This window comes from Pholis gunnellus (assembly GCF_910591455.1).
Source record: "Pholis gunnellus genome assembly, chromosome: 20".
NCBI classification, from domain to species: Eukaryota; Metazoa; Chordata; class Actinopteri; order Perciformes; family Pholidae; genus Pholis; species Pholis gunnellus.
In genome coordinates, this window is record NC_136547.1 from 9,913,086 (window position 1) to 9,933,977 (window position 20,892).

The 20,892-nt window shown below is 41.1% G+C and overlaps 1 protein-coding gene across 1 annotated transcript; it reads right to left on the reverse strand.

Moving 5' to 3' along the window:
- Nucleotides 1-15,414: 15,414 nt before the first annotated feature.
- Nucleotides 15,415-20,675, reverse strand: adcyap1a (adenylate cyclase activating polypeptide 1a). Its single transcript, XM_079181710.1, has 7 exons — nucleotides 20,435-20,675; nucleotides 20,139-20,243; nucleotides 19,487-19,621; nucleotides 18,753-18,857; nucleotides 17,872-18,006; nucleotides 17,214-17,334; nucleotides 15,415-15,842 (listed from the first exon to the last, which is right to left on the reverse strand). Exons 2-7 carry the CDS (start codon nucleotides 20,234-20,236, stop codon nucleotides 15,834-15,836), a joined length of 603 nt encoding a protein of 200 aa, XP_079037836.1. The 5' UTR covers nucleotides 20,237-20,243; nucleotides 20,435-20,675; the 3' UTR covers nucleotides 15,415-15,833.
- Between the last annotated feature and the right edge of the window lie 217 nt (nucleotides 20,676-20,892).

Here is a 20,892-nt window from a genome sequence, read left to right on the forward strand (position 1 = left end):
CAAGAATGCACGTGTGTATTGTCCACGTCCTAAAACGCGCACAATCCTATGCGCACGATGCATTTCCTGTCCTCCTATTTGGAAACAACAAAATAATGCTTTCACATCAGCAGTCCGTCAAAATCTGTTTCTGAACACATTTGAGGAGAGAATCTTCCCTCATATTAGATCTACAAGGCCAAATTTAAAAGTTTGTTTATCGCTCAGACTGGTTGACCGAACTAACCCCGTAACGTTAGCACAAGCACAAGAAGACCTGCAACACCAGAAAGAGACAGAGTGGAAGAGCCAGCATGTTTCATATCCAACTCAACCAAACCACAGCTGGAGATTATTGGAACAGTGAGAAGACTAACAAAGACGGTTTTGGTGAGTAATATTGTCGAGTGTAAATTAATTGTTTTCCAAAAGGCGAGGTCAAATTACTGTATTTTTCAATGGAGTCTGGTGGCTTTGAGGAGAGCATATTAATTGTATGTTTTGTACGTTTAATTAATTATCATTATTGTCCAAATCTTTATTGAGGTTTTGAATCTGTATGTATTGTTTGAGGAATGTAGAATTAGTATTCCTACTAGAAATCGTAAGGTACTACAAAAGTAAAAAACAAAAGTAACACCACCTCCAGTGTTCCAATGTGTGCCCTCTGAAGACGTCTTGCCTCTTTAGGACCAAGGAACCTAACAAGGAAGCATCCTTGACTTATAGAGACACTCAAGATCCGTTGTGCCAGTTTGATTTCATGTACCATTTGTCTGAACTGAACAGTAATACCTCAGTGGCTCTCAATCGTCTTGACAAATACTTAACCTGATTATGTTATGGAGTGGGTCAGACATACTCAGTAACATTTACTCAACGAAGTAATGAACGTTCACTTATAAAGCGCACATGCAAGATGCCAAAAATGGGGGAAATACGGAATATGATGAGTTTAATGAGGCGAGGAATGAAACAGATGAGACCAGCATATGCAATCATCTACAGAGCAGCGTGAATGAAACGGAGAACCTGATTGGAGGAGGGAGTGTAGCCGACTGCCGTGTCACTGCTGTGATTGACGGGAGAAATCAGACAGTGAGCATGTGTCCGCTCCTCCAACTTTAATGAAGGTAATGAATGGACATGAGTAAATTACCCAGCCCCTCTCTCTGCCATGCCCCCTCCTCACACACTCACCTCTCCATCAGGGGAATGAACCGTAGCTCATCCGGCTGCACGAGCACCTGATCCATAGAGTAAGTGATATCAAGGCATCGCCGGAGGGCAACCAAGAACACATCAAGCGTGTGAACCGATATGTTGCTCATAAAAGTGTCACAGAGATTTACAGACATGAGGAGATTTGCATTTTCTATGCAACACACATGATTCTAGCATCGATTATCTCATCATTTTGTCTTTGCTACATAGCTCACAATCTCAATTATGTATCGTAAATGTATTTATTAAACAATAGGTCATATTTAAATCATGAGTAGGAGAAGAACATTTTTAACCAGTTTCCAGAATTACAAGAGTTGTTCAACATTACTACAGAAAGGCTAGATCGTTGCCCAATTAGCTGTAACTGTAATTAAATCTCTTGAAAATCAGAGGCAGAGACTTCTATTAACATCATTTCAGCTAATTACCCCCGAGAACAACACTGCGGCATAAATCGATGTCACATTTAGACAATTAGCAAATCTGCTACTTGCTAATTCTTTGACCTCCTAAGATTCAAAGACTTTCGAGCATTTAAAAAATGCGACAAAAACACAAACTAATGAGGCACATTATCGGTGTCTTCTCTCGACATTTAATGCCACGTCTCCAGCGAGTGTCCACTGCCCCGTGGTTTGTGTTGCGAAAATAACTTTTTCGGCACAAAGGAGCCTGTAAAAACTGTCACTCACAGCTGTCAAACTCAGAAATGAGCTCTCACCATGTGAACAGTTTGTGGCTTTCAGATTTACACCTTCTGATCTGACATAGTTTATCTGAAACTGATCGGAAGCCTCTAAAATAACAAGGATGCTTGTAGTTTATTTTTTTATTGCATGTGGAATTAGTTAACTAATGTCTGTACTTCCAGTCGGAAAGTTATTATCAAAGTTTTGAATAGGATATATATTCATAATTAATTTTTCCAAATATCCCATCTCCGAGTTGCTGCCCCACAGGAAGCGTTCCATTTCCGAGAGGCAGCAATGTCGTATCAGAGGTGAACATCATTGTGAAAAACCTGCCAAATTATTTCACACAGAGAAGGGGGCGTGTCATAAGGATGGGAACATTTTTTATTGCTAAATCAGTCATGACATATTTATTCAAATCCTACCCATAAGGTAAAAATGTGTGAGGTACGTACACGTCTAGCAGACAGTGAAAGACTCTACTGTGGCCTGTAGCAAGATGAGGTTCCTGCTCAATAGAAGTATGCTCTAATATATACAGAATGGTCCTCAGTAAGTTATGAAATGAGGCTTAATAATTGTCACGTTGGTGTTCGGCGTGCTTTTTAAAAGAAATTAAAGCACTTTTAAAGCCGTTTCACACCAAGCACGGATTTTTGGCAGAATAATGTTCACAGAAAAACACCTGATTTAATGATTTCAACAGTTTCCAGAATACTAAGCATTGGCATCAACTTCAAGCTCTCACCTGATTGCAATTCATTCACCTCACCTGCCCAGTGAACCCAGCTGCCTTCCATCAACTCATCTACTCAACAGTTTATCTACCCCGGTTTTACATCCACTCTACCTTGTCTTCCTGTGCCTGCAGTTTGGATCATCCTCTCAGTGGCGCTACTTCATCGCCAGTGGGTGAAAACTGGGTGGTGGATAATTTGCTAAGAGTAACACTCCTAAACTTGAATAACCCCAGACATCCTCAAGGGGCCCATGATGTTAATGGACAATTTACACCATTTATCGTCTGGGTCAAGGTCACTTTCCGATTCACAACAAATACAGCTCCACAGGTAATGCTCAATATTACCTTGTTTGTCAGTTCCTCTCCTCGATAACCTACAATTGGCAGCAATGTAATAGGTTTTATTGCTGATGTTTTAAAACATTCTCCCACATCTAAAAGTGTCATACTTAGAGGAAACACTTATCTGGTTGACTGAAGCTATGTTGGACACGGGCGCTAACGTGGCGCTACTTTGTGCAAAATGGATGAGGACAGATTTGTCAAATGTGTAGGTCAATCCTATGAGGAAGGAAAATGAAATGCAGCTAAAGGATAACCTGTGGCAATTAAAGGCTGGGTCACAGTCACTGATGCTAGCAGAGTTCCAGAAAGACCTCTCATCATGTTTGTCTGAGAAACCTTGAGACACCCATCATCCGTGGCATTGATGACCTGAAATTCAAACAGTCGGTGCAGACCCAGCAGTTCTCAGACATTGAGGGTACTCAAAAGGGGACGCTATCGAGCTAATTTGTCACACTGCTGCTTGTCAACCGTATCAGACTTAAAAAATGTAAATTAAATCTGTTTATCTTATTTATTGTTTGCTGTAAGAGATGTAATTATTCAACTCATACTAAAGTTCTGCTGATTCAGTGAATTATACGTCTATATAAAGAATAAAAAAAGGTTACATTTATAAAATCTACACATTCACAGATGTCTCATTGACAGCAATATTAAGTATGACCTTGGTGATGAGGTGTTATACTAAAGTAAACAAGTGGAATTAAATTGTTTTCACTGGATACATCTAGTGTTGGTTCCGTCTTAACATCTGTTCGACTATTTTCTCTGCATATATGCCGTTCACTGTGTTTTCATCATGGGGAAATCTTGCGTGTCTCCCACAAAGGTCAGCACTACTCCAGGGTTAGAAATGACAGTCTGAGTCACAGTGCCTTACATGCTCAGAGAAGAGCTAGTTCATAGCAATGTGGAAGATTTCTTTCGGACACGTCCTGGGGTACATATTATAACAAAACATGGCACACTGGGTGCAGAAGATACACAATAGCGCGACACCCCCCAAAAAAACTACAAAAATGCATTTTCAATTGTGTTCCGTTTCGTTGGAAAGGTGTCACAATTATGTTTGAATTTTTTTTTCTTGCTGTCCTATAGTGCGCTTGACCACCTCAGTGAGCAATGTTCTTTAGATACAATTGTTGACCGTGCAAACAATAATAATAATCTCACTTTCCTTCTAAAAATTTGGTTGCCAAAGCCACCGAGCTGGTTTCAGATGATCTGTCATATTTAGGGTGGAGATCTGTTGATAAAACAACTATTAAAAAATATATATTATCATTAGGGAAGTTTGATTGTCAAGGGTATGATATATCTTTCAGCATATCTGCAATTTGACATACACAAATAAGTATAAATATAGGGTAGCTTTAGTTAGGCTCTAAAATGATGAGATGCTATGTTTACTGTTGGTAAACCAACACGCTGCAAACATTACAAGCTAACATGCTAATGCTACAAGCTAGCAGCCGAGCCAACATCATGAACAGCAGAAAATGATACTAAAATAGCTCATTTCGGTTGCCATTATTGAAATACAGTTGTAAAAGTGCTTACAAAGTATCTAATTGGTGTGAAGCTTCACATTTATTTTGTCAGCTCGTTCACATCGCTCCTCAAGTCCCAGTGCTGCTGAGCGAGTCTCCGGACCGGTGCTACCTTCAAAGTAGTAGAAGCAGTCTGAGCCGAAGTACCTGAGCATGCGTGTTACAGCAGTAAGGCCACTTTATTATTTCACATTAATGAACAGAACTGCTCCCATTACCATGTCCTGGAAGTAGTATATTATAGTTCCACATTTTAATTTTAATTTTCAATTTAGGCAGCAACATTTACCCGTCCAAGTAAACCCAAGTGTCACAGCATTATACAGATGACTGCCTCTGCTCTCATCTTTCGCGATCCTCAAAAAGATGTTCCAAATCTTTATAACCCGTCCTTCACCAAGTACCATCTCCACCAAAAAGCAGACATGGAAAACTAAAGAGTGAGTGTCTTCTTTTGTATGCTAACCGTTAGCCACTTTTTCTTTGAAAACCACAGGGAAAAACCCGCTGTTGATTTCACCAGCTGTTTGAGTCATGATAATATCCAATGCCTGGTGGGCACCGAGGCTCTTTACTTCCAATTTCTCCTCAAATTAAGAGTTTCAAACCTGTGCTCGAGTATATAATACACTTCAGTCATTTTCTCAAATTGCCGTCACCACAAATGGGGAGAACGCAGTCTGAGGCAGCAAGACACTGGTTACATAACATGATCACCACATTAAATCTCAACACAAATTCTATGCAATTTAGGAAGATGATATATTTATAGCAGATAGTAAACTTTGACAATTAATAACATAATTTGTATTAATAATGACAACTGTATGTGTCTTTTTTTATACATAGGAAAAATTGATCATTTTCTCAGTTTTAATAAAAGGCCAAATGAAAAGATTATTTATTTTAATTCAAATAGATTGCACAACAGTTAAACACAGACCGAAGGAAGGAAGAAAAATGGCGTTTTATTTTTGGGTACAGATTTGGTGATTAATGATGATCTACAAGACGGAGAAAAACTGCTCTTAATATTTTCCCACTTTGGCAAGAATCTCATCAGTTCATCAGTACACAGTGAGGTGATTCAAGTGGGCTCTGTGGGGAGAAAAAGCACCACAGTACTGGATTATTTACCTGCATTATCCATAGTGCTGTGAGCTTGTTTTATGAGGATGTTATGGGCATTAAATGAGATCGTGGAATCATTCACCTTCATTGTTTATCACGAAAAGGCCAGGATGTGGTTAAAAGAGTTTCATCAATACAAACTTGCCAGGAGTGAACATTTAAATTCAAGTTTTTTTAGGGAGATAACTTCCTGAGAGAAGAAGAAGAAGAAGCACAAATCCTTTCATAACTTCATCAAATATTTACCCGTCTTCTCATAATTCTGCAAGCAACAAAATGACTGCATTTCTGTCATAAACAAGACATCATGGCAGATTAGAAAAGATGAGCGTTGGAGCCCTGTCGATTGTGGATCGGTGTCCTCTCAGCTGCATCAGCTCCACACTCATGTTACAACAGTAGTGAGCCAGACAGGAGCAATTATTCACCATAAAGCAATGTAGCGCTGGCTGAGAGTAAATTACAGAAAGAGCTTGGCCCAATTACTTCTTGTAATGATGAGACAAATCTCTTTTGACAATATAACACCCTTTGCATCGAATGGACCAATAATGAGCAAGTCCTCGTGCCTACAACAAGAGAGGGAAGCGAAGAGGAAAACATTCATCTCGGTGCTGCACGAAGAAAGGTTTCTGACATAATTACACCAAGCTCACTGAGACTTGTATTACAGCCTTCTCCATTATTCCTTTTTGAACCATTATAATGCAGTGTAATTTAAACTGTCAAAATGACAGCTGGTGCTAAAACGCTGGCCGTGGGATCTTTTTCTCCTCCAGGTAGATTTTTCGTTTGAGCGGATGAAATTCGGTGGCGAGGTGAAGGCGCCGTGCCCTCACCGTCACTAGAGGCGCATCTCGTCTCCCCAAGAACACACAGGCCGTAACAAGCACTATTAATAACACACCCACCTCTGGGATCATGGAAAAACACCTCAGGGTCACGTTCTGGAACATGAACTTAAACTGAATGTGATAATTATTTGTTGAAAATTACGACACAGCGTCCGTTAAAGGGAGATTTGCAAATGGAGTGACGTTGGCTATCTCATACTCCTCTTATTAATAAGACATCTTTCATGGTACTCCAGCTGCCTGAGGAAGAACTTCATTGTCATATTGTATTTAAGTGCATCTTATTTGTGTGCTATATTAGTTAGTAAGCCATCAACTTCAGTTTTCAAGTGGCTTCTCCTTTACGAATACCTTTTTTTTGCCTAGTGAGAACCCTTTTCACACTCACACAGCCAAAGGTCATCAGTTTTATAATGAATAAGAACACAATACTGTGTCTTCATATCAGACAATATGTCAAACACAGATGTAGAGCTGAGGTGGCAGCAGTTATCGTACCCCCAAACTGGAGGAAAGGCGTTGTAATTATAGCTCTGTTGCCTCCTCAGTAACAACCTTCCGAATAATAACAGCTAAAAGACAATGAATGAAAAAAATGCTACGTTGTTACCACTTTATCTCCACAACATATGTTATTTCACGTCTTTCCAAGAAACGACTCTTTCGTGAGTCTCTCTAAGTCGCCGCGGCAATCGATGATGCCGCCGAAACAAAAAGATGGCATCATTAGATAGTTTGAAATGGAACAGCAGGACATAAGGAAGAACAGAAAGTACATAGGATGACACCCAAGAGTGTTGCCCCTCCGCATGTTTCCAAACACTAAAGAAAAAGGCTTTACCGAAGGATTCAGGGGCGTCGGCGTATACGGTGTGCTCAGTCTTTTTTAATAAGCTCAGAGCTTAGCAGTTGCGGCTCCCAGTCTGACAGTAATGGTGCTGATTCTGACATAAAGGGTTGTTTGTTGCTCCGCGGTGATTTTTCAGCGCATGCAGGAGACAAATAAGTGAGCGTCATGCATTTTTCAAGACTTTTAGCTTCAAGGAAACCATAGATTTTATAAACGGGAGTACAACTTTTTTTCCAAAGTCTGCAGCTGCTGTCTGTGTTTCTATCACATCTGTGATATCTTATTTTTGGCATAATTTATAAGCTACAAAATGATGATGTCAATGCTTTTCAGTCACCCCCCCCCCTCCCCCATTGCTTCATCAACACTTCCGCCCGGCAGCATTACCTCAGGAGGAATCTGAGAAGACAAGAGACTTTATTTCAGGAGCAGTCACTGTCTGCTAAGATGAACCGTGAACCGCTAAAGATAGAGGCTCTATTTTAGTAACTGAAGATATTAAAGATACATATGAAACAGACAGAGGAGGATATGAATGATGGCACACTCATTCAGGTCCGTGGCTGACTAAAAAAGCTGCTTTTATGAAGCACCCAGAGGTTATCAATGTGATGTTTAATTGACAAAAGGTTAGCTGGGTGCTAATTAGCGGTCAAGTTGAAAATTAGCCCCAGCATCAGAGGAACAAACCTGCTGCTATTTTTGGTGATTAACCTGCTGACTCATTAAATATATCCAGTGCATGTTGGTATTTCAGGGGCGTGAAAACAAGAAAATGTGCATAGTGGAAATTTACACCAAAGACTGTGACTCACTTGCTTAACGGGATAATATTCCGAACAAACTGTTTAATCATGTATGACAGGAAATTAATTTCTTCCTCAAAGCAGATTACATTAAATGGTGACGCAGCTAATTTAGAAATATGTTTGAGCTTGAGTCAGATCGAATTACCTTTCTTATTCATCACCTGTTTGTCTGTGTGCCGTTACGAAGGTGGCCGCTTACAAGGGTTAAAGGAATCCATGACATCTTGTTAGGCCGCCACTCACTTTGGCAACATGGAAGACAGATGGAGGAAATCTCCAATGAAGATCAACAACGGGAGCCTTTCTTGAAATGTCGTCCCGGAGCAACTGCTCTATTGATGTGGAGTAAGAGGAATGAATGGACTCTTGGTGGAATCGGAGTAGATTTGGCAACGCTCAGTTTAAATCATTACATTTTTACAAAGATTTACAGGATGCAAGTTTTAGTTTTCAGAAAAGAAAGAGCTGTTTCCTGCAGCAGCAGGCAGATGTTTATTGACAATGTTAGCGAGGAGCTGGTGAACATAGTGGAGCATTTAGCAGCTAAAGAGAGAATCAGGAGGTGGTGGAAACCAAAACAAAGCTAAAAGGAGAAGTGAGGTTTGGACTTCGTAAAGTGGTCAGAAACACAAAAACTGTCACATTCACTTTGCTGCTTAAAACGTCGAAGCAAAAGAGCTAAAAACCATGCACAGAAATCTGGGAATGTATTCAGATGGGATTCTTTTTATGTCTAACATCACCATTACTCTGGTGGTACAGCTGCTTTGGGAGAAGCCATCTTTTCCCCCCAGCACGCCTCCACATCACAAAGTAGAGTGAATGCCGTGGCTTCCTTGGTTATATAAAGTTTAAAGTTATACGTTTTCTTATGGAGGGCTCCTAAAAGTTGCAGAAAAGAACTGTTTGCTAACAGTTTCTCTACGATATGTCTGTGTTATGTTTACAGCTTGTTGCGCTGCGCCCCAAGTGGCCAAAAGAGTGAATTAACGCAGGCATATTTGTAGGCTTCGATGGGTGACCCTACTGTTACTTTTGTATGACATAATTAAAAAAAAATTCTCTTTCATCACTGTTATCATGAGGGACTGTCATATTGTCACTCTCAAGTTGTCTACCTGATCTTTTGCTGTTCATGTTTGTGCTATGTAAATTGGCTTTTTATGTTATTATGAAGGTTGCCAAATACATGTTAGCCTCAGTAAAGGCAGCATGTGTACATAACCAAAGCTTCTCCCACATAACAACAACACATTTGTTTTGTCCTCTATTATTTTCTTATTTAATACTTTGGCTGAAATAAACAATTATTTGTTTTTGTTTCCACTGGCTTGCAAAGGAACAAAAGTATACGGCTAAAACAAAAGTGTGATGCGCTCTTTTAAGAGATGACTGAATGCTCTATTCTGGTAGGTGGCAAATGATTTATCTCTGCTTGTGATGTACCTCCTGCAACAACAGAAGACAGGTATATTCATGGCAGCACAAGTGAGATGAATTAACTCTGCCGCTATCTTTAGCAGGATTTAGAGTAAGCAGCTGCACTGATTTATTACCACCGTCTCATTGGTGTCAGATGAATGATGAACGTCTAGATATGAAAACTACCACAGCAAGACACTTCATAGCCTCGTTCTCTCTCTCTGTGACCTGCTAAAACAGTGGGAAAGAGCATATACCGTAATGTGCAGAGGTGGGTGACTTAATTGTGTACATATCTGCCAAATCTCCCAAAGTCTATGTGACCTTCTTCATGCTAAGTTACAGCCGCTGTCCTTTCTCAGTGATGATTTCATGAGGTACTACGTCGTGCTAATGGATGGATCGATAGCGTGACGTCAGTTGGATACATATTAATGGCGCGCTGGCCAGTGCACGAGTGCGTATCTCTAATGATGTGAGGAAAATGACATCAGGGGTCAGCTGACAGCCCAATAATGAGTACAGCGTTCAGTCCAAATCTAGGTACACACTCCCGTACCTCTGGCCTCTGAACCTGGACTGCCATGACGTCTGAGCCAGGAGAATGCTAATTGGGCTCTGATGTGCTGTACGGTGTCCACAGAGGGAGGGGAAGGCGGAGCAGGAACATGGGAAAAGGGATGGGTGTGTGTGCTGCAGATGAACAGGTTTAAAAAGAATATGGAAATAAAAGTCATTCATTATTTAGATGTGGGCCTGTGTTCAGACGGCTTATTGCTGATGATAAAAACGATGTGCTTTCGGCAGCCTCGGTTAGAAAGGTGGGACAAGAAGTGGAAAATTCCAACCACTTAACAAGGTATGCTGCGAACGGCTGTCAGTTCTCTCTATTCCCTGCAGAGCAGAGACACAAAAACACACATACACACATCTGTAACTGAGACTACTGCAAACAAATCGCCAGCTGCTTGCCCTTTATCAAAAGCCACATATCCACTCGTCATGTTGTCCACTACCAACATATGCCAGATACAATCTGCTGAACTTTTATTTAATCATTCACTGTTGATTCTGTAAATTAATGAGTAAAAAGCGAGTGTATGTATTGTGGCAACAAAGGTCGGATTTTTGTTGGCCAACCGCGAAAGTTAGCATCGCACTGGTTCCCCGCGACCAAAAGCCAATGCGATTTTTCCATTAGATTTTAGATTACTGCAGAAAATAAACTCAAAGGTTCATGATATTTACACGTTTTGTTCAGCAAGATAATCTTCACAGATGAACACCATTTTTATGATTGTTGAAGCATAAATGCAATCAGTAGAAATAAAAAGGTAAAGTTAGGCTATAAAGGAGCTACACCAGGATCGCGTGAGTTTAAATAACGAGGCTGTAAAGGTGGAGTAGTTGGCGTGATGCCGTTTTGTAGTCTCATTGAGCCATTGTTGTACAACATGACCTCATTTCAGGCATCTAACCACCAAAAACCCATTTAAAAAACAAACATTGACTTTATGACGAGTCATCCTGTGTAAAAAACGTTGAGTCATTTCCGGGCTTTAGGACTCATTCATGCAGCGCTCTATCGTAAACGTCAACTTGCTGTTTGCATATGACACGGATCAAAACACCCACATTCATACATTTTTACAGGATGTGTCTCTGCTATATACTGACTACTCCCTCTGTCTCTAGGTTGTGCCTTACATGTGCTGCACGTGGCAATGGATGTGAGCTACGCAATGTGTGTTGCATTTAACGGTAGCTCAGGTAAAAAGTCAGCAAACTCACTCAGTAATGTCAGTTTGACAGCAGAGTGTAATGAATTGTGCAAGGTTGCCTTCTTTTGTTGACGTGAAATTTTGTTTTGTAAGAGGAAGAATGTGATTCAACAGTTACAGCCTCACAGTTTGAGTCGAGAGTGTCAAGGTTCATTCACCTCGACATGAATCACGTAGTTGTCATTTAGATACGGTCGAATTTAAAGAGATTGAAGACTGGGAAAAGGTTTTGCCAATAGCTTCAGTTGAAAGTATTGGAACCATAATATGGACACAAATGATATTAAACATTAATCATGCCTTATGTGACAACCACAATCTCTTCTTAGCCTCTTTGAGTAACCGTAGCAGAAGAAAAAGAAGACAGAAGTCAACAAACTGGCTCGTTTTGTTAGTATTTAATTGTAAATTAAAAAGTTTCATAGTCTAACTTGAAAGAGTTGCTAATGTTTTAGAGACTTTTTCACCTTGATATGAACACGATTTGTGTGATTTTCTCTTATGAATATGGTCAGACTTTAAAGATGACTAAAATTGGTATAATCATTGGTGACTCACAGCGTCAATACAACCAATATAATACAAGCACTGCTCAAAACCACATCAGACCCTGTTTACACGCACATAACAAATTAACCTCCTTTTGCTATAGAGGTCTGACATTATACTAAACAACACACCAACGTGAATGCAGCAGTATCTCTTTCCATAATGGCTGAACTTTTGCACCACGCTGCAGTCAGTCAAGCAGGGCCCAGGAGGCGGCGCTGATGAAAGGGTTTCATGTGGATTCCCCCTCCAGAAAGCTGTCAGTCACATGGGCCCCAGAGGAGCGAGGGGGATCCTGGGTTGCGGCTCAGAGTTTGGTTTGTGGAGTACGAGTTGAAAAGTGTAAGAGAGACAGTATGTCAGGCTGCAGTTTGCCAACAGCGAAGTTGGATTTGACTCAAAATAGAATAAATATCAAACAATGACACCACATATATTTGAATATATATGTGTTGTTAAATCATAGTGCTTGTGTCTTTTCCTTTCTTTTATTTTCTTATCTACGCTGGACTGAGATGGTGAACATGGTGAACATTAGACCTGCTGAACATCAGCATGTTAGCATTGGCACTAAAGCGTGTTGCGGACGTTAGCATTTAGCTGAAAGCACCGCCGTGCCCGAGTACAGCCACATAAATCTGCAGCTAGCATCGTGTTGCTTTCTTCATGTAAAACACTGGATACTTTGACCTCTTCAGGACTCGTTGGTTTCGGACTCACCCAGCTGCTACCGTGGCTGTCGGATCTTAATCTCGTTCGTTAAAATCTTTTTCATTTTTAACTTTGAGCACATTTTTTGTCCGTCACAAACACATCCTGAGCCGTGTGATTGAATTTGTGAAAGCTTTGGTTCCAGCCTGCGTTGGCCCGTGTGTGTGTATCTCTTGATGTCTGTGCACGTTTATGAATCACATGTTACTCCACCTCTGTTTCCCTCTCTGCGAGTGCATCAGCCAGTATAAAACAACATAGCTGAGACTGAAACCGTTCGGGTAAAATGCATCCAGCGGGGTCTTTGGGTGCCCAGGAAGTCCTCCGGGGCCCCGCCCACTCCCAACCCTAACCCCCTTGGGACTGGTTGCCTGGCAACACTGGCCGATCGGGTTAGCCGGGTTAAGAAAGGGTCTGGCACGGGCCGGAGGAATCGGATCACTCCCATTGATCAGCTTCTCTCTGCACTCCTCTGAGAGCCGAGGCCACGGCCGCAAAATCAAAGCCCTGCCATCATGTCTGAGAGGGGGTTATTACGAGAGACACGGCGGGCTTTGTGTGGCGGTTCAGTCTGACATCCCACGCCGAACATCACAGTGTGTGACCACACGCATGCCACAAGCGATGCGATTGTCATGGAAGCCCTTTTAAAGAGATTTCCGGTCTGCAGAGCTGGGTATTACAGACAATCCTTCAATGCTCTGTGGGGACTTATTATCATTATGACATATGGGGGTTCTATTTAACGTCATTAGCTGTAATTTGGATTGTGGAGGAAAGGAACAAGGTGGAGGGCTACGTGTATAGGGTGGGTGGTGGTGTTCTAAACGCCACCTGCTGCACCCACAGTGTGGGAGTCCCCCGTGGGTCTCAACAGGAGGGAGGCACACTGGACTGACAGGTAACATTTTATTATAGCATTATTTCACTTTTAATAATAGAATGTCACTTGTACATTTAACATCCTGCTCCTGCCTGTGGATGAAAATCAATAGGAGCTTTCATGTGGGCTTTGGGGCTAATGCTTTCCAGCATAATAAGCAGCAGTTAGCTAACTCAGCATTGAGGCAGTCCTGCTCCAACTCGATGATGTTCATGTTTGCTAGATTTCTAATCTAAATTAATTGTGATAATGCAGTGAAACAAATTCATAGAACAGAGATTTTATAGGTATCTAAAATGTTAGCTAACATATCAAGCTATTACAAGTGCACACAGGCTGGCTTAGTTCTTTATACCAGGTATTCACTGTTGAAGCGTTGATGCATGCTCATGTTATGCATCCGTGCATCCCAACTTGCTGCGCCACAGGGATTGTGAAGGGAAACCCTTTAAAGGCTAAAGACACACTCTGCAAGAAGTCCCCACCTGCTTGCTACAAACACACCCAGACCTGGTGAAAAGATGAGGTGATGTGCAAAAATACAAGACAAAGGGGGCATTTGTTTTGTCGTCATGTCTCTTTCTACTGCAGTCATTTTGTATATAATTAGTTAGTCGTTTGGTCTAAAAAAAGTAAAAATAATAGTAAAAATGCCCATCACGATTACAATCAAATTTGAATCCAAGAAATTAGAATCCAGAAGACTATATTCATTTTTGCTTTATAAATTGAGGATTATTGTATCATAACAGTTGCAGATACCTTTTCTGCCAATCCAGTAATTGATGAATTGACTAATTGTTCTCTAAAATAATAGAGTGCTGCTGCAGCACGGTCTGCAACTTTTAGGAGCCCTCCATAAGAAAACGTATAACTTTAAACTTTATATAACCAAGGAAGCCACGGCATTCACTCTTACTTTGTGATGTGGAGGCGTGCTGGGGGGAAAAGATGGCTTCTCCCAAAGCAGCTGTACCACCAGAGTAATGGTGATGTTAGACATAAAAAGATTCCCATCTGAATACATTCCCTCATTTCTGTGCATGGTTTTTAGCTCTTTTGCTTCGACGGTTTTAGCAGCAAAGTGAATGTGCCAGTGTTTCGAGAGCGGCCAACTGTTCCACCAGTACGGCAGGCCTTTGGTGGCGACCGCTGAAGTCCCGGAGAGGTGTAAAGTGCAGCGAGGCAGTGTGTGGAGCGGACGGGGCGATCCCTCCCACGTCTCCTTACTCATGCTGTCCCGAGGGGAGGTAGACACCCAGCCAACTGGTGTCACCGTTCCTCCGCCAAAAGCCTCTGAGTCATCATCGAAAGGGGGGGGGCAGGTTTTGGATCACAAGCTTATCCTTTGTTTCTTATTTATTCTGCAACATCTTGTAGTTATTGACCGTCCACACAGCTACAAAACCCACATTGATGAAGAGAGAAAAGTGATTGACAGGTCTTATTTTTGTTATTTCAGCATGAATTTGATCGTTTTTTTCCAAGTTGTTGTGTGTGTGTGTGTGTGTTTGTTTGTGTGCTTTTAATCTGCAGTGTGTTGCTTTGTCTTATCTGAAGGTGTGTGGTCCTTTTGATGTTTCATACTTCTCATTGTTTCCCTCTGTGCTGCTGCCCACAAGCGGATTTTTGTCTTAATTTCTCTCATCTCTCCTTTCTTATGTAACACTTGTTAAACCTGTCGAGGGAGGGTCCATCTCCATTACAACGCTATAGTGAGTTTGATCTTTGTTACTCGTTTTCATCCTCCTAAATGTGTCTTATCTTTCAGACTTATGGTGATATTGGCTTCAAAGATTAGACGGAATTTTTGTTGTTTACAAAAATTTATTCATACAAATCTTACAACACTTTTTTTTTTTTTAAACATTTATTGACTTGACCCTTGCAGATCGCCATTTGAAGTAGTAATCTAATGTTCACTTTCTACACAGTAAATATATATATATATATCTTTGAAGATGATTTCATTTTAGTAAGGCTGTTGGCGCTTTCATTATCATACATATAATGTTTCATGGAGAGCGGGAAACTGATCCTTCCCTCTTGTTTTCACACAAAATGTACGTCTAGTGCTCTAAAAACAAAGTGCAAAAGAAAGCGGTGCAAGCGGGGAACGCTTGGCGTCTAAAGCAGGAGGCTTCTAGAGATCCTATCAATCGTCTGTGCAACACAAAAACAACAACAAAAGGGTGAAATGTAAGCTGATGATGTGCAGCATTGTAGGGCCACTAAATAGCCATCTGTGATTCATGGCGATTTTAAAGTCGATGCAAGGCACCACAGCCGAAAACTGCTTCCTGCGTCACAAAGCCTAGAGGAGAATGCAAAATTTAAGAAAGATTGATACAGTAAACACAGATCGAAGAACTTTTTTTTTTTTTTTTTTAACTCGCTTTTTCTGCAAAATATGTATTCCTCCCTCACAAATATGGTACGAAGTGTGCAGACGGGCGGAGTGTGATTTGTCTACAGTCCGTTTTTAAGTCTTGTCTTGTAGATTTGACAAACTTTGATCCCTCAACTTTTCAAAATCAGCATGTTCCTGGTCATCGTTGCTTTATTTGCTTCTCTTGACTGTGTTTTCTTCTCATGTACTTGCATCTCATCCTTCCTCTTCTTTAGATCTAACTATGTGAATTATGGCAGCCGTTTAAACCACTTTAAACGTCTAAGTCACAACTTCTTAATAAACAGTTGGTTACAAAATCAGTTGGCAACAGAGCCTAAAAGATAAAGCATGACATTGAGACTGGGAGATTCTTGCCAGCAGTAAAGTACATTCAGATAATTCTTCAAAGTTCAACATACATTTTGTGTAGAAATGTAAGAACAGAAGACAAAACAACATCCAGAAATGACAGGAATGTATGTTTGCAGTAGTCAGAAAGCAAGCAAAACCATCTAGTTGGAGTCGTCTGCACAGATGCGGTGGCTAGTGCAATTACTTTAATCATGCAATCGACTGTAGTTTTTCTTTACATTGGTTCACATGACAGAAAAGGGAAGCACAATAGACCCAGAAGGTTCAAACACAAGAGTTCAATCTGCCTCGAATGTCTCTCACAAAGAACAAATCGATGGATAAGTCACCATGTAACAAGTATCATTTCTTTTTTTATGCTTCTTTTTTTTTTTTATTTGCCTGATGGTGCTTTTAGATGTTAGTGATACTTGTTATATGGGCAGAGAGACACGAGAAAACCTTCAGCAGAAACCAGTCGATAGAAACACAAGATTTACATGAGTCAAAGGTGTGAGCTCACTCTAAAGACTGCAGAAGAAAAACCTCAAAAGTACTCTGGTCCTCATCTCAGATTTGGGATTTTTCTTTTTTCCAGATTCCCATTTTTAATTTGAAAAAATATGGATAACTGGCATTTTGAAAGTGTTTAAAGCCAACGGGGCTCTCATTATCTGGTCTAACCCAGATTTACTATAATAATCATCATGATATACTTTCATTCATAAAGAGGACAAATCAATCAGGAATGATATGTATAACATATCGGTCTGAGTCTCTCCCCATTTTTGGGATTGAAGAGGTTTGAGACTCTAGAGAGACAGGAGCACAAATGAGGCAGAAGAAGCGTAGAGTGTTTGAGGGTTAAAGGTGAGAGGAGGAGGGAGGGACATGAGACGCCCCTGCGAGGATTACGACCTCAGGAAAGAGCCTGAAACTCACCGGGAATTCGGGAGAGAACTGTTTCAGCCAGTCTCCCAAAAAAGCCTCAAACTCATCCCCGTCCGGGAGGGCATCAAAGTCTATGTCTTGTAGGATATGGTGAAAACCTATGTCTTCAAGGCTGTTGTGAATAAAGACAACTAAACTCTTAATGTCACTTTACAAAAAGCAGCATTCAATACATTGATTGTCTTTTAAACAATTTATTTTCCTCACAATCATATCTCTTCACTAAACGTTTAAAAGACAGGGCTGTTTGGAGCATATCGTCATGTGAACAATTGTCTCCCCTCAATAAATAGGTCTAAAAAAAATAAATCAATGAATACATAAATAGACTATTTTTTTTTTTTTTTTTTTTGGAATGAACAAAAATTGGTCCACAAAGTAGATGTGTGAGTCCTCAAGTGCTTTAAGTACAAAATAAAAAACAATATTATTATCAAAATATTCATTTTAATGGCTTACTTCATACATAAATACATGTTTAAGAACACAAAAGCGATCCACTGATTGTTCAGATCTCAAAATGACTTCATGTGGGGCTGCACACACTTAAGTTTTTTGTTTTTTTGTTTGTTTTTTTTTCAGGAGGGGAGGGGGAGGATGCTACAAATATGCCAGTCGGCGTCCTTTGTTTCTAATTCTCTGTCTATACCTTTTCCCAAGGACTGCTGCCAGGTATTTCTTGACCGCCATTTGCTTTCGGTAGCGGCTGTAGCTGTCCGTGAAGATCCCGTCTGAGTGCCGCTTGGACAGAGGCTCGGAGCTGTCGTCCAGCGTTTTCCCCCCGCTGTGTGAGAGACAGGAGGGTTCACTATCATCACACTGAAGCATTTACGTTCACATGACCCCCTCCCCCTGTATGTACAGCATGTGGTGCTGTGAAAAATCATCTCTGTGTCATCATCAGAGGGGGAATTAATAGATAATCACATTTCCATTTTGTCCAAAACAAGTCAGCCTGCAGAGCTGGTGCAGAGACACAATCTGTGTCCTTCATTTTGGGGAAATAATCTGATTTCAACACGTAGATTATAGATGCATTGTCAAAGACTTTGCATGGAAATGTTGTAAAATGATTTTAATGTAGGAGACAGTGATTTCTTTGTTTGATTTATAGACAACCTGCATTAAGGTGTGATAGGCCTGCTCATAAGGATTCACTAATTGCCCCCCCCCCTTCTCCATCGGGAGCCACTGGGATTTCATCCTATAAATTATTCATATTGAAATAAATTTAAACCTGAGCGGGTTCATTCTTCCCTCTGCGCCTCTACGACACAGCAGCGGGCTCAGAAAACCACACTTGCCGAATCAATCAAGCGCCCGTCTGTGATTTTATAGCATTAATAAGAGGCTGATGCAGAGGACTGAGCTGCATGCTGGGAGATAACAGGACCACAGACATACGTACAGCACGTATAACAGCGTGGATCATGAGCAATTAAAGGATCAGTCAAAAAGAAACAGAAACACAGAAGACAGAAAACAGTGTAAAAAAAAAGGAAGAGGTGACAACCAAGAAGATGTTCTTACCCTACACGTTTTGCCATCAGAGAATGCAGATATTTCCTTGCTGATAACTGACCCAGCGCTTTCCTGTAGGCTTTATTAAACATGCCGTCTGCATGCCTTTCCGTTCTGGGATGATAGATAGCCACACAGTAAAATCACCACACACCCAGCGCAAGAGAGGCAACAATTTCAAGTAGCTGCACTGTAAAAGGAAAAGTACCCATCTTAACACGTCGATTGTGGTGTGATATTGGGCCTCGTGCTCGATGTTCTTGTGATAAATACAGGAAGCGTTTAGATTATTTCCCTTGTGTCTTTCTTTAAGGTGTTTTCTTAAATTGATCTGCCCAGAATATTTTGCCTTGATTCAACACTTATTTTAAGAAAACTAGATTTTTAAAGACTCATGAAGAAGTTTTGCAGCTGATTTGCAACACTTTGTTATGCAGCCAGATTTTTTTTTTTTTTGCAGTTTGAATATTTTTATCCTTTTTTTAAAGAAAGCATGCTTTTAGTCGACTAAGCTCCCCTTCAGTGAAAACAGACTAACAAGACTTTTTTTCCTTTTTTTGTTGATGAATTGCATGTCTCGAAATAATAAATAACAGTCACTGTGTTGAAAGTTACTGACAACATTTCGACGATACGTTACACTGATTCACACACAACGCACAAGATACGTGGACAGAAATAGGACTATGGGACGTTCAACACGGATGTCTCCAGCGTCGGGACCAAACAAGGGTAATAGTCACCTTTTCTCCGGCGGGTAATACAAAGTGAAGACGTCGTCAGCGGCAGACGGAGCGCTTCTCACATCCATTTGGTCTCTGTCGTAATCCAGGGACGGTAACGAGTTCCCATCCTCGTCGTAAACCTCACTGTCGAGTCTAAACAGATGAGACACGTTTTTCCCAATGCGCAGCTCTGTTTTACAAAGTCGTTTAGATACTTTTGACTTTTAATTTAAAAAAAAAAAAAAAAAGCATTCTATGTAATTATCCACCAGAAATGCCACAGTTTACATTCACAAAACAATTATTTCATTGGTGTGCAATTTTTAAAAAAGACCCAAAATCTGACCTCTAAAGCTTTGTTTCGACCAACAACGTTTTCTATTAATTATCTACAAGTATCGATTAATGGTTGCAGGACACATTGAGACGCTACTTCACTGCCTCAGTAGCCTACATTACATTACCGCCCGTGTGAGCAGCACGATCGGCTGTCAGATGATGTTATCCAGTAATCCAATAGGCTATTATGGCCACAGACACCGCTGTTAGTCAGATGTGGTCTGCACCCTGCTGCTTAGCGCAACTATGTTCCGCTGGCCAAGCCCAAATATGTATATATAATCGACATCTGAAAAGAGACACTTAAACGAAAAGTTAAGAGTGTACGTACCTAACACTGGGAAAGCTAAGCCCCACAGGTGAGCAGTAGACGCTGTAATGCATTAAGATTCCATAGATGAGTAAGGCTAAAGTCGCTTTACTAGACATTGTCCTGCTGCAAAAGAAAACAAAAAAAAAACAGTGAGTGAGTGAACAGGTGTACAATCAAACTCATGAGATGAATTCTTTGACGCTTACTTTCACACCACACCTGTGAGTTTCTAAAAGCCAAAAAAGCAGCCACACCTCTCCAAACGCTCGCTACTTTACGCTGCGTAAACGCACCCGAAAAGTGCCTCTGCTTACCAGTTGTGAGCGATCAGCTGAAGACCTCAACTGGGAGAGTGAGATAGGATCTCTATCTCAGTCTCGTTCTCTCTCTCTCTCCCTTCCTCTCCTCTCGTCCCTCAGTGAAGTGCCTCTTCGGTCTCCTTGTGTTTGTTCCGAGTGCGCCCGCAGCTCAGTTCTTGGGGATGTCTACGTGTACTCGGTCATGGAGAGCGCCAAACATTTGTCTGCGGAGAACTTCCCTGCGTCCTGTGAACTTAACTCCCTTTGGTTTTTTATTCATGAATCCGAAAGACATGCCTTTTTCACTTGTCACGTAGGTTGGGGTGGGGGGTGGGGGTTTGGAGGTGGGTGGCTGCGTCATCCTCTCCCTCTCCCTCCCCCCCCCCCCCCCCCCCCCACCACCACCACCACCACCGTCCCATTGGACTGCATCGTTCTTTCGCGTCAATGAAAGACCCAGAGCCAAGTCATAA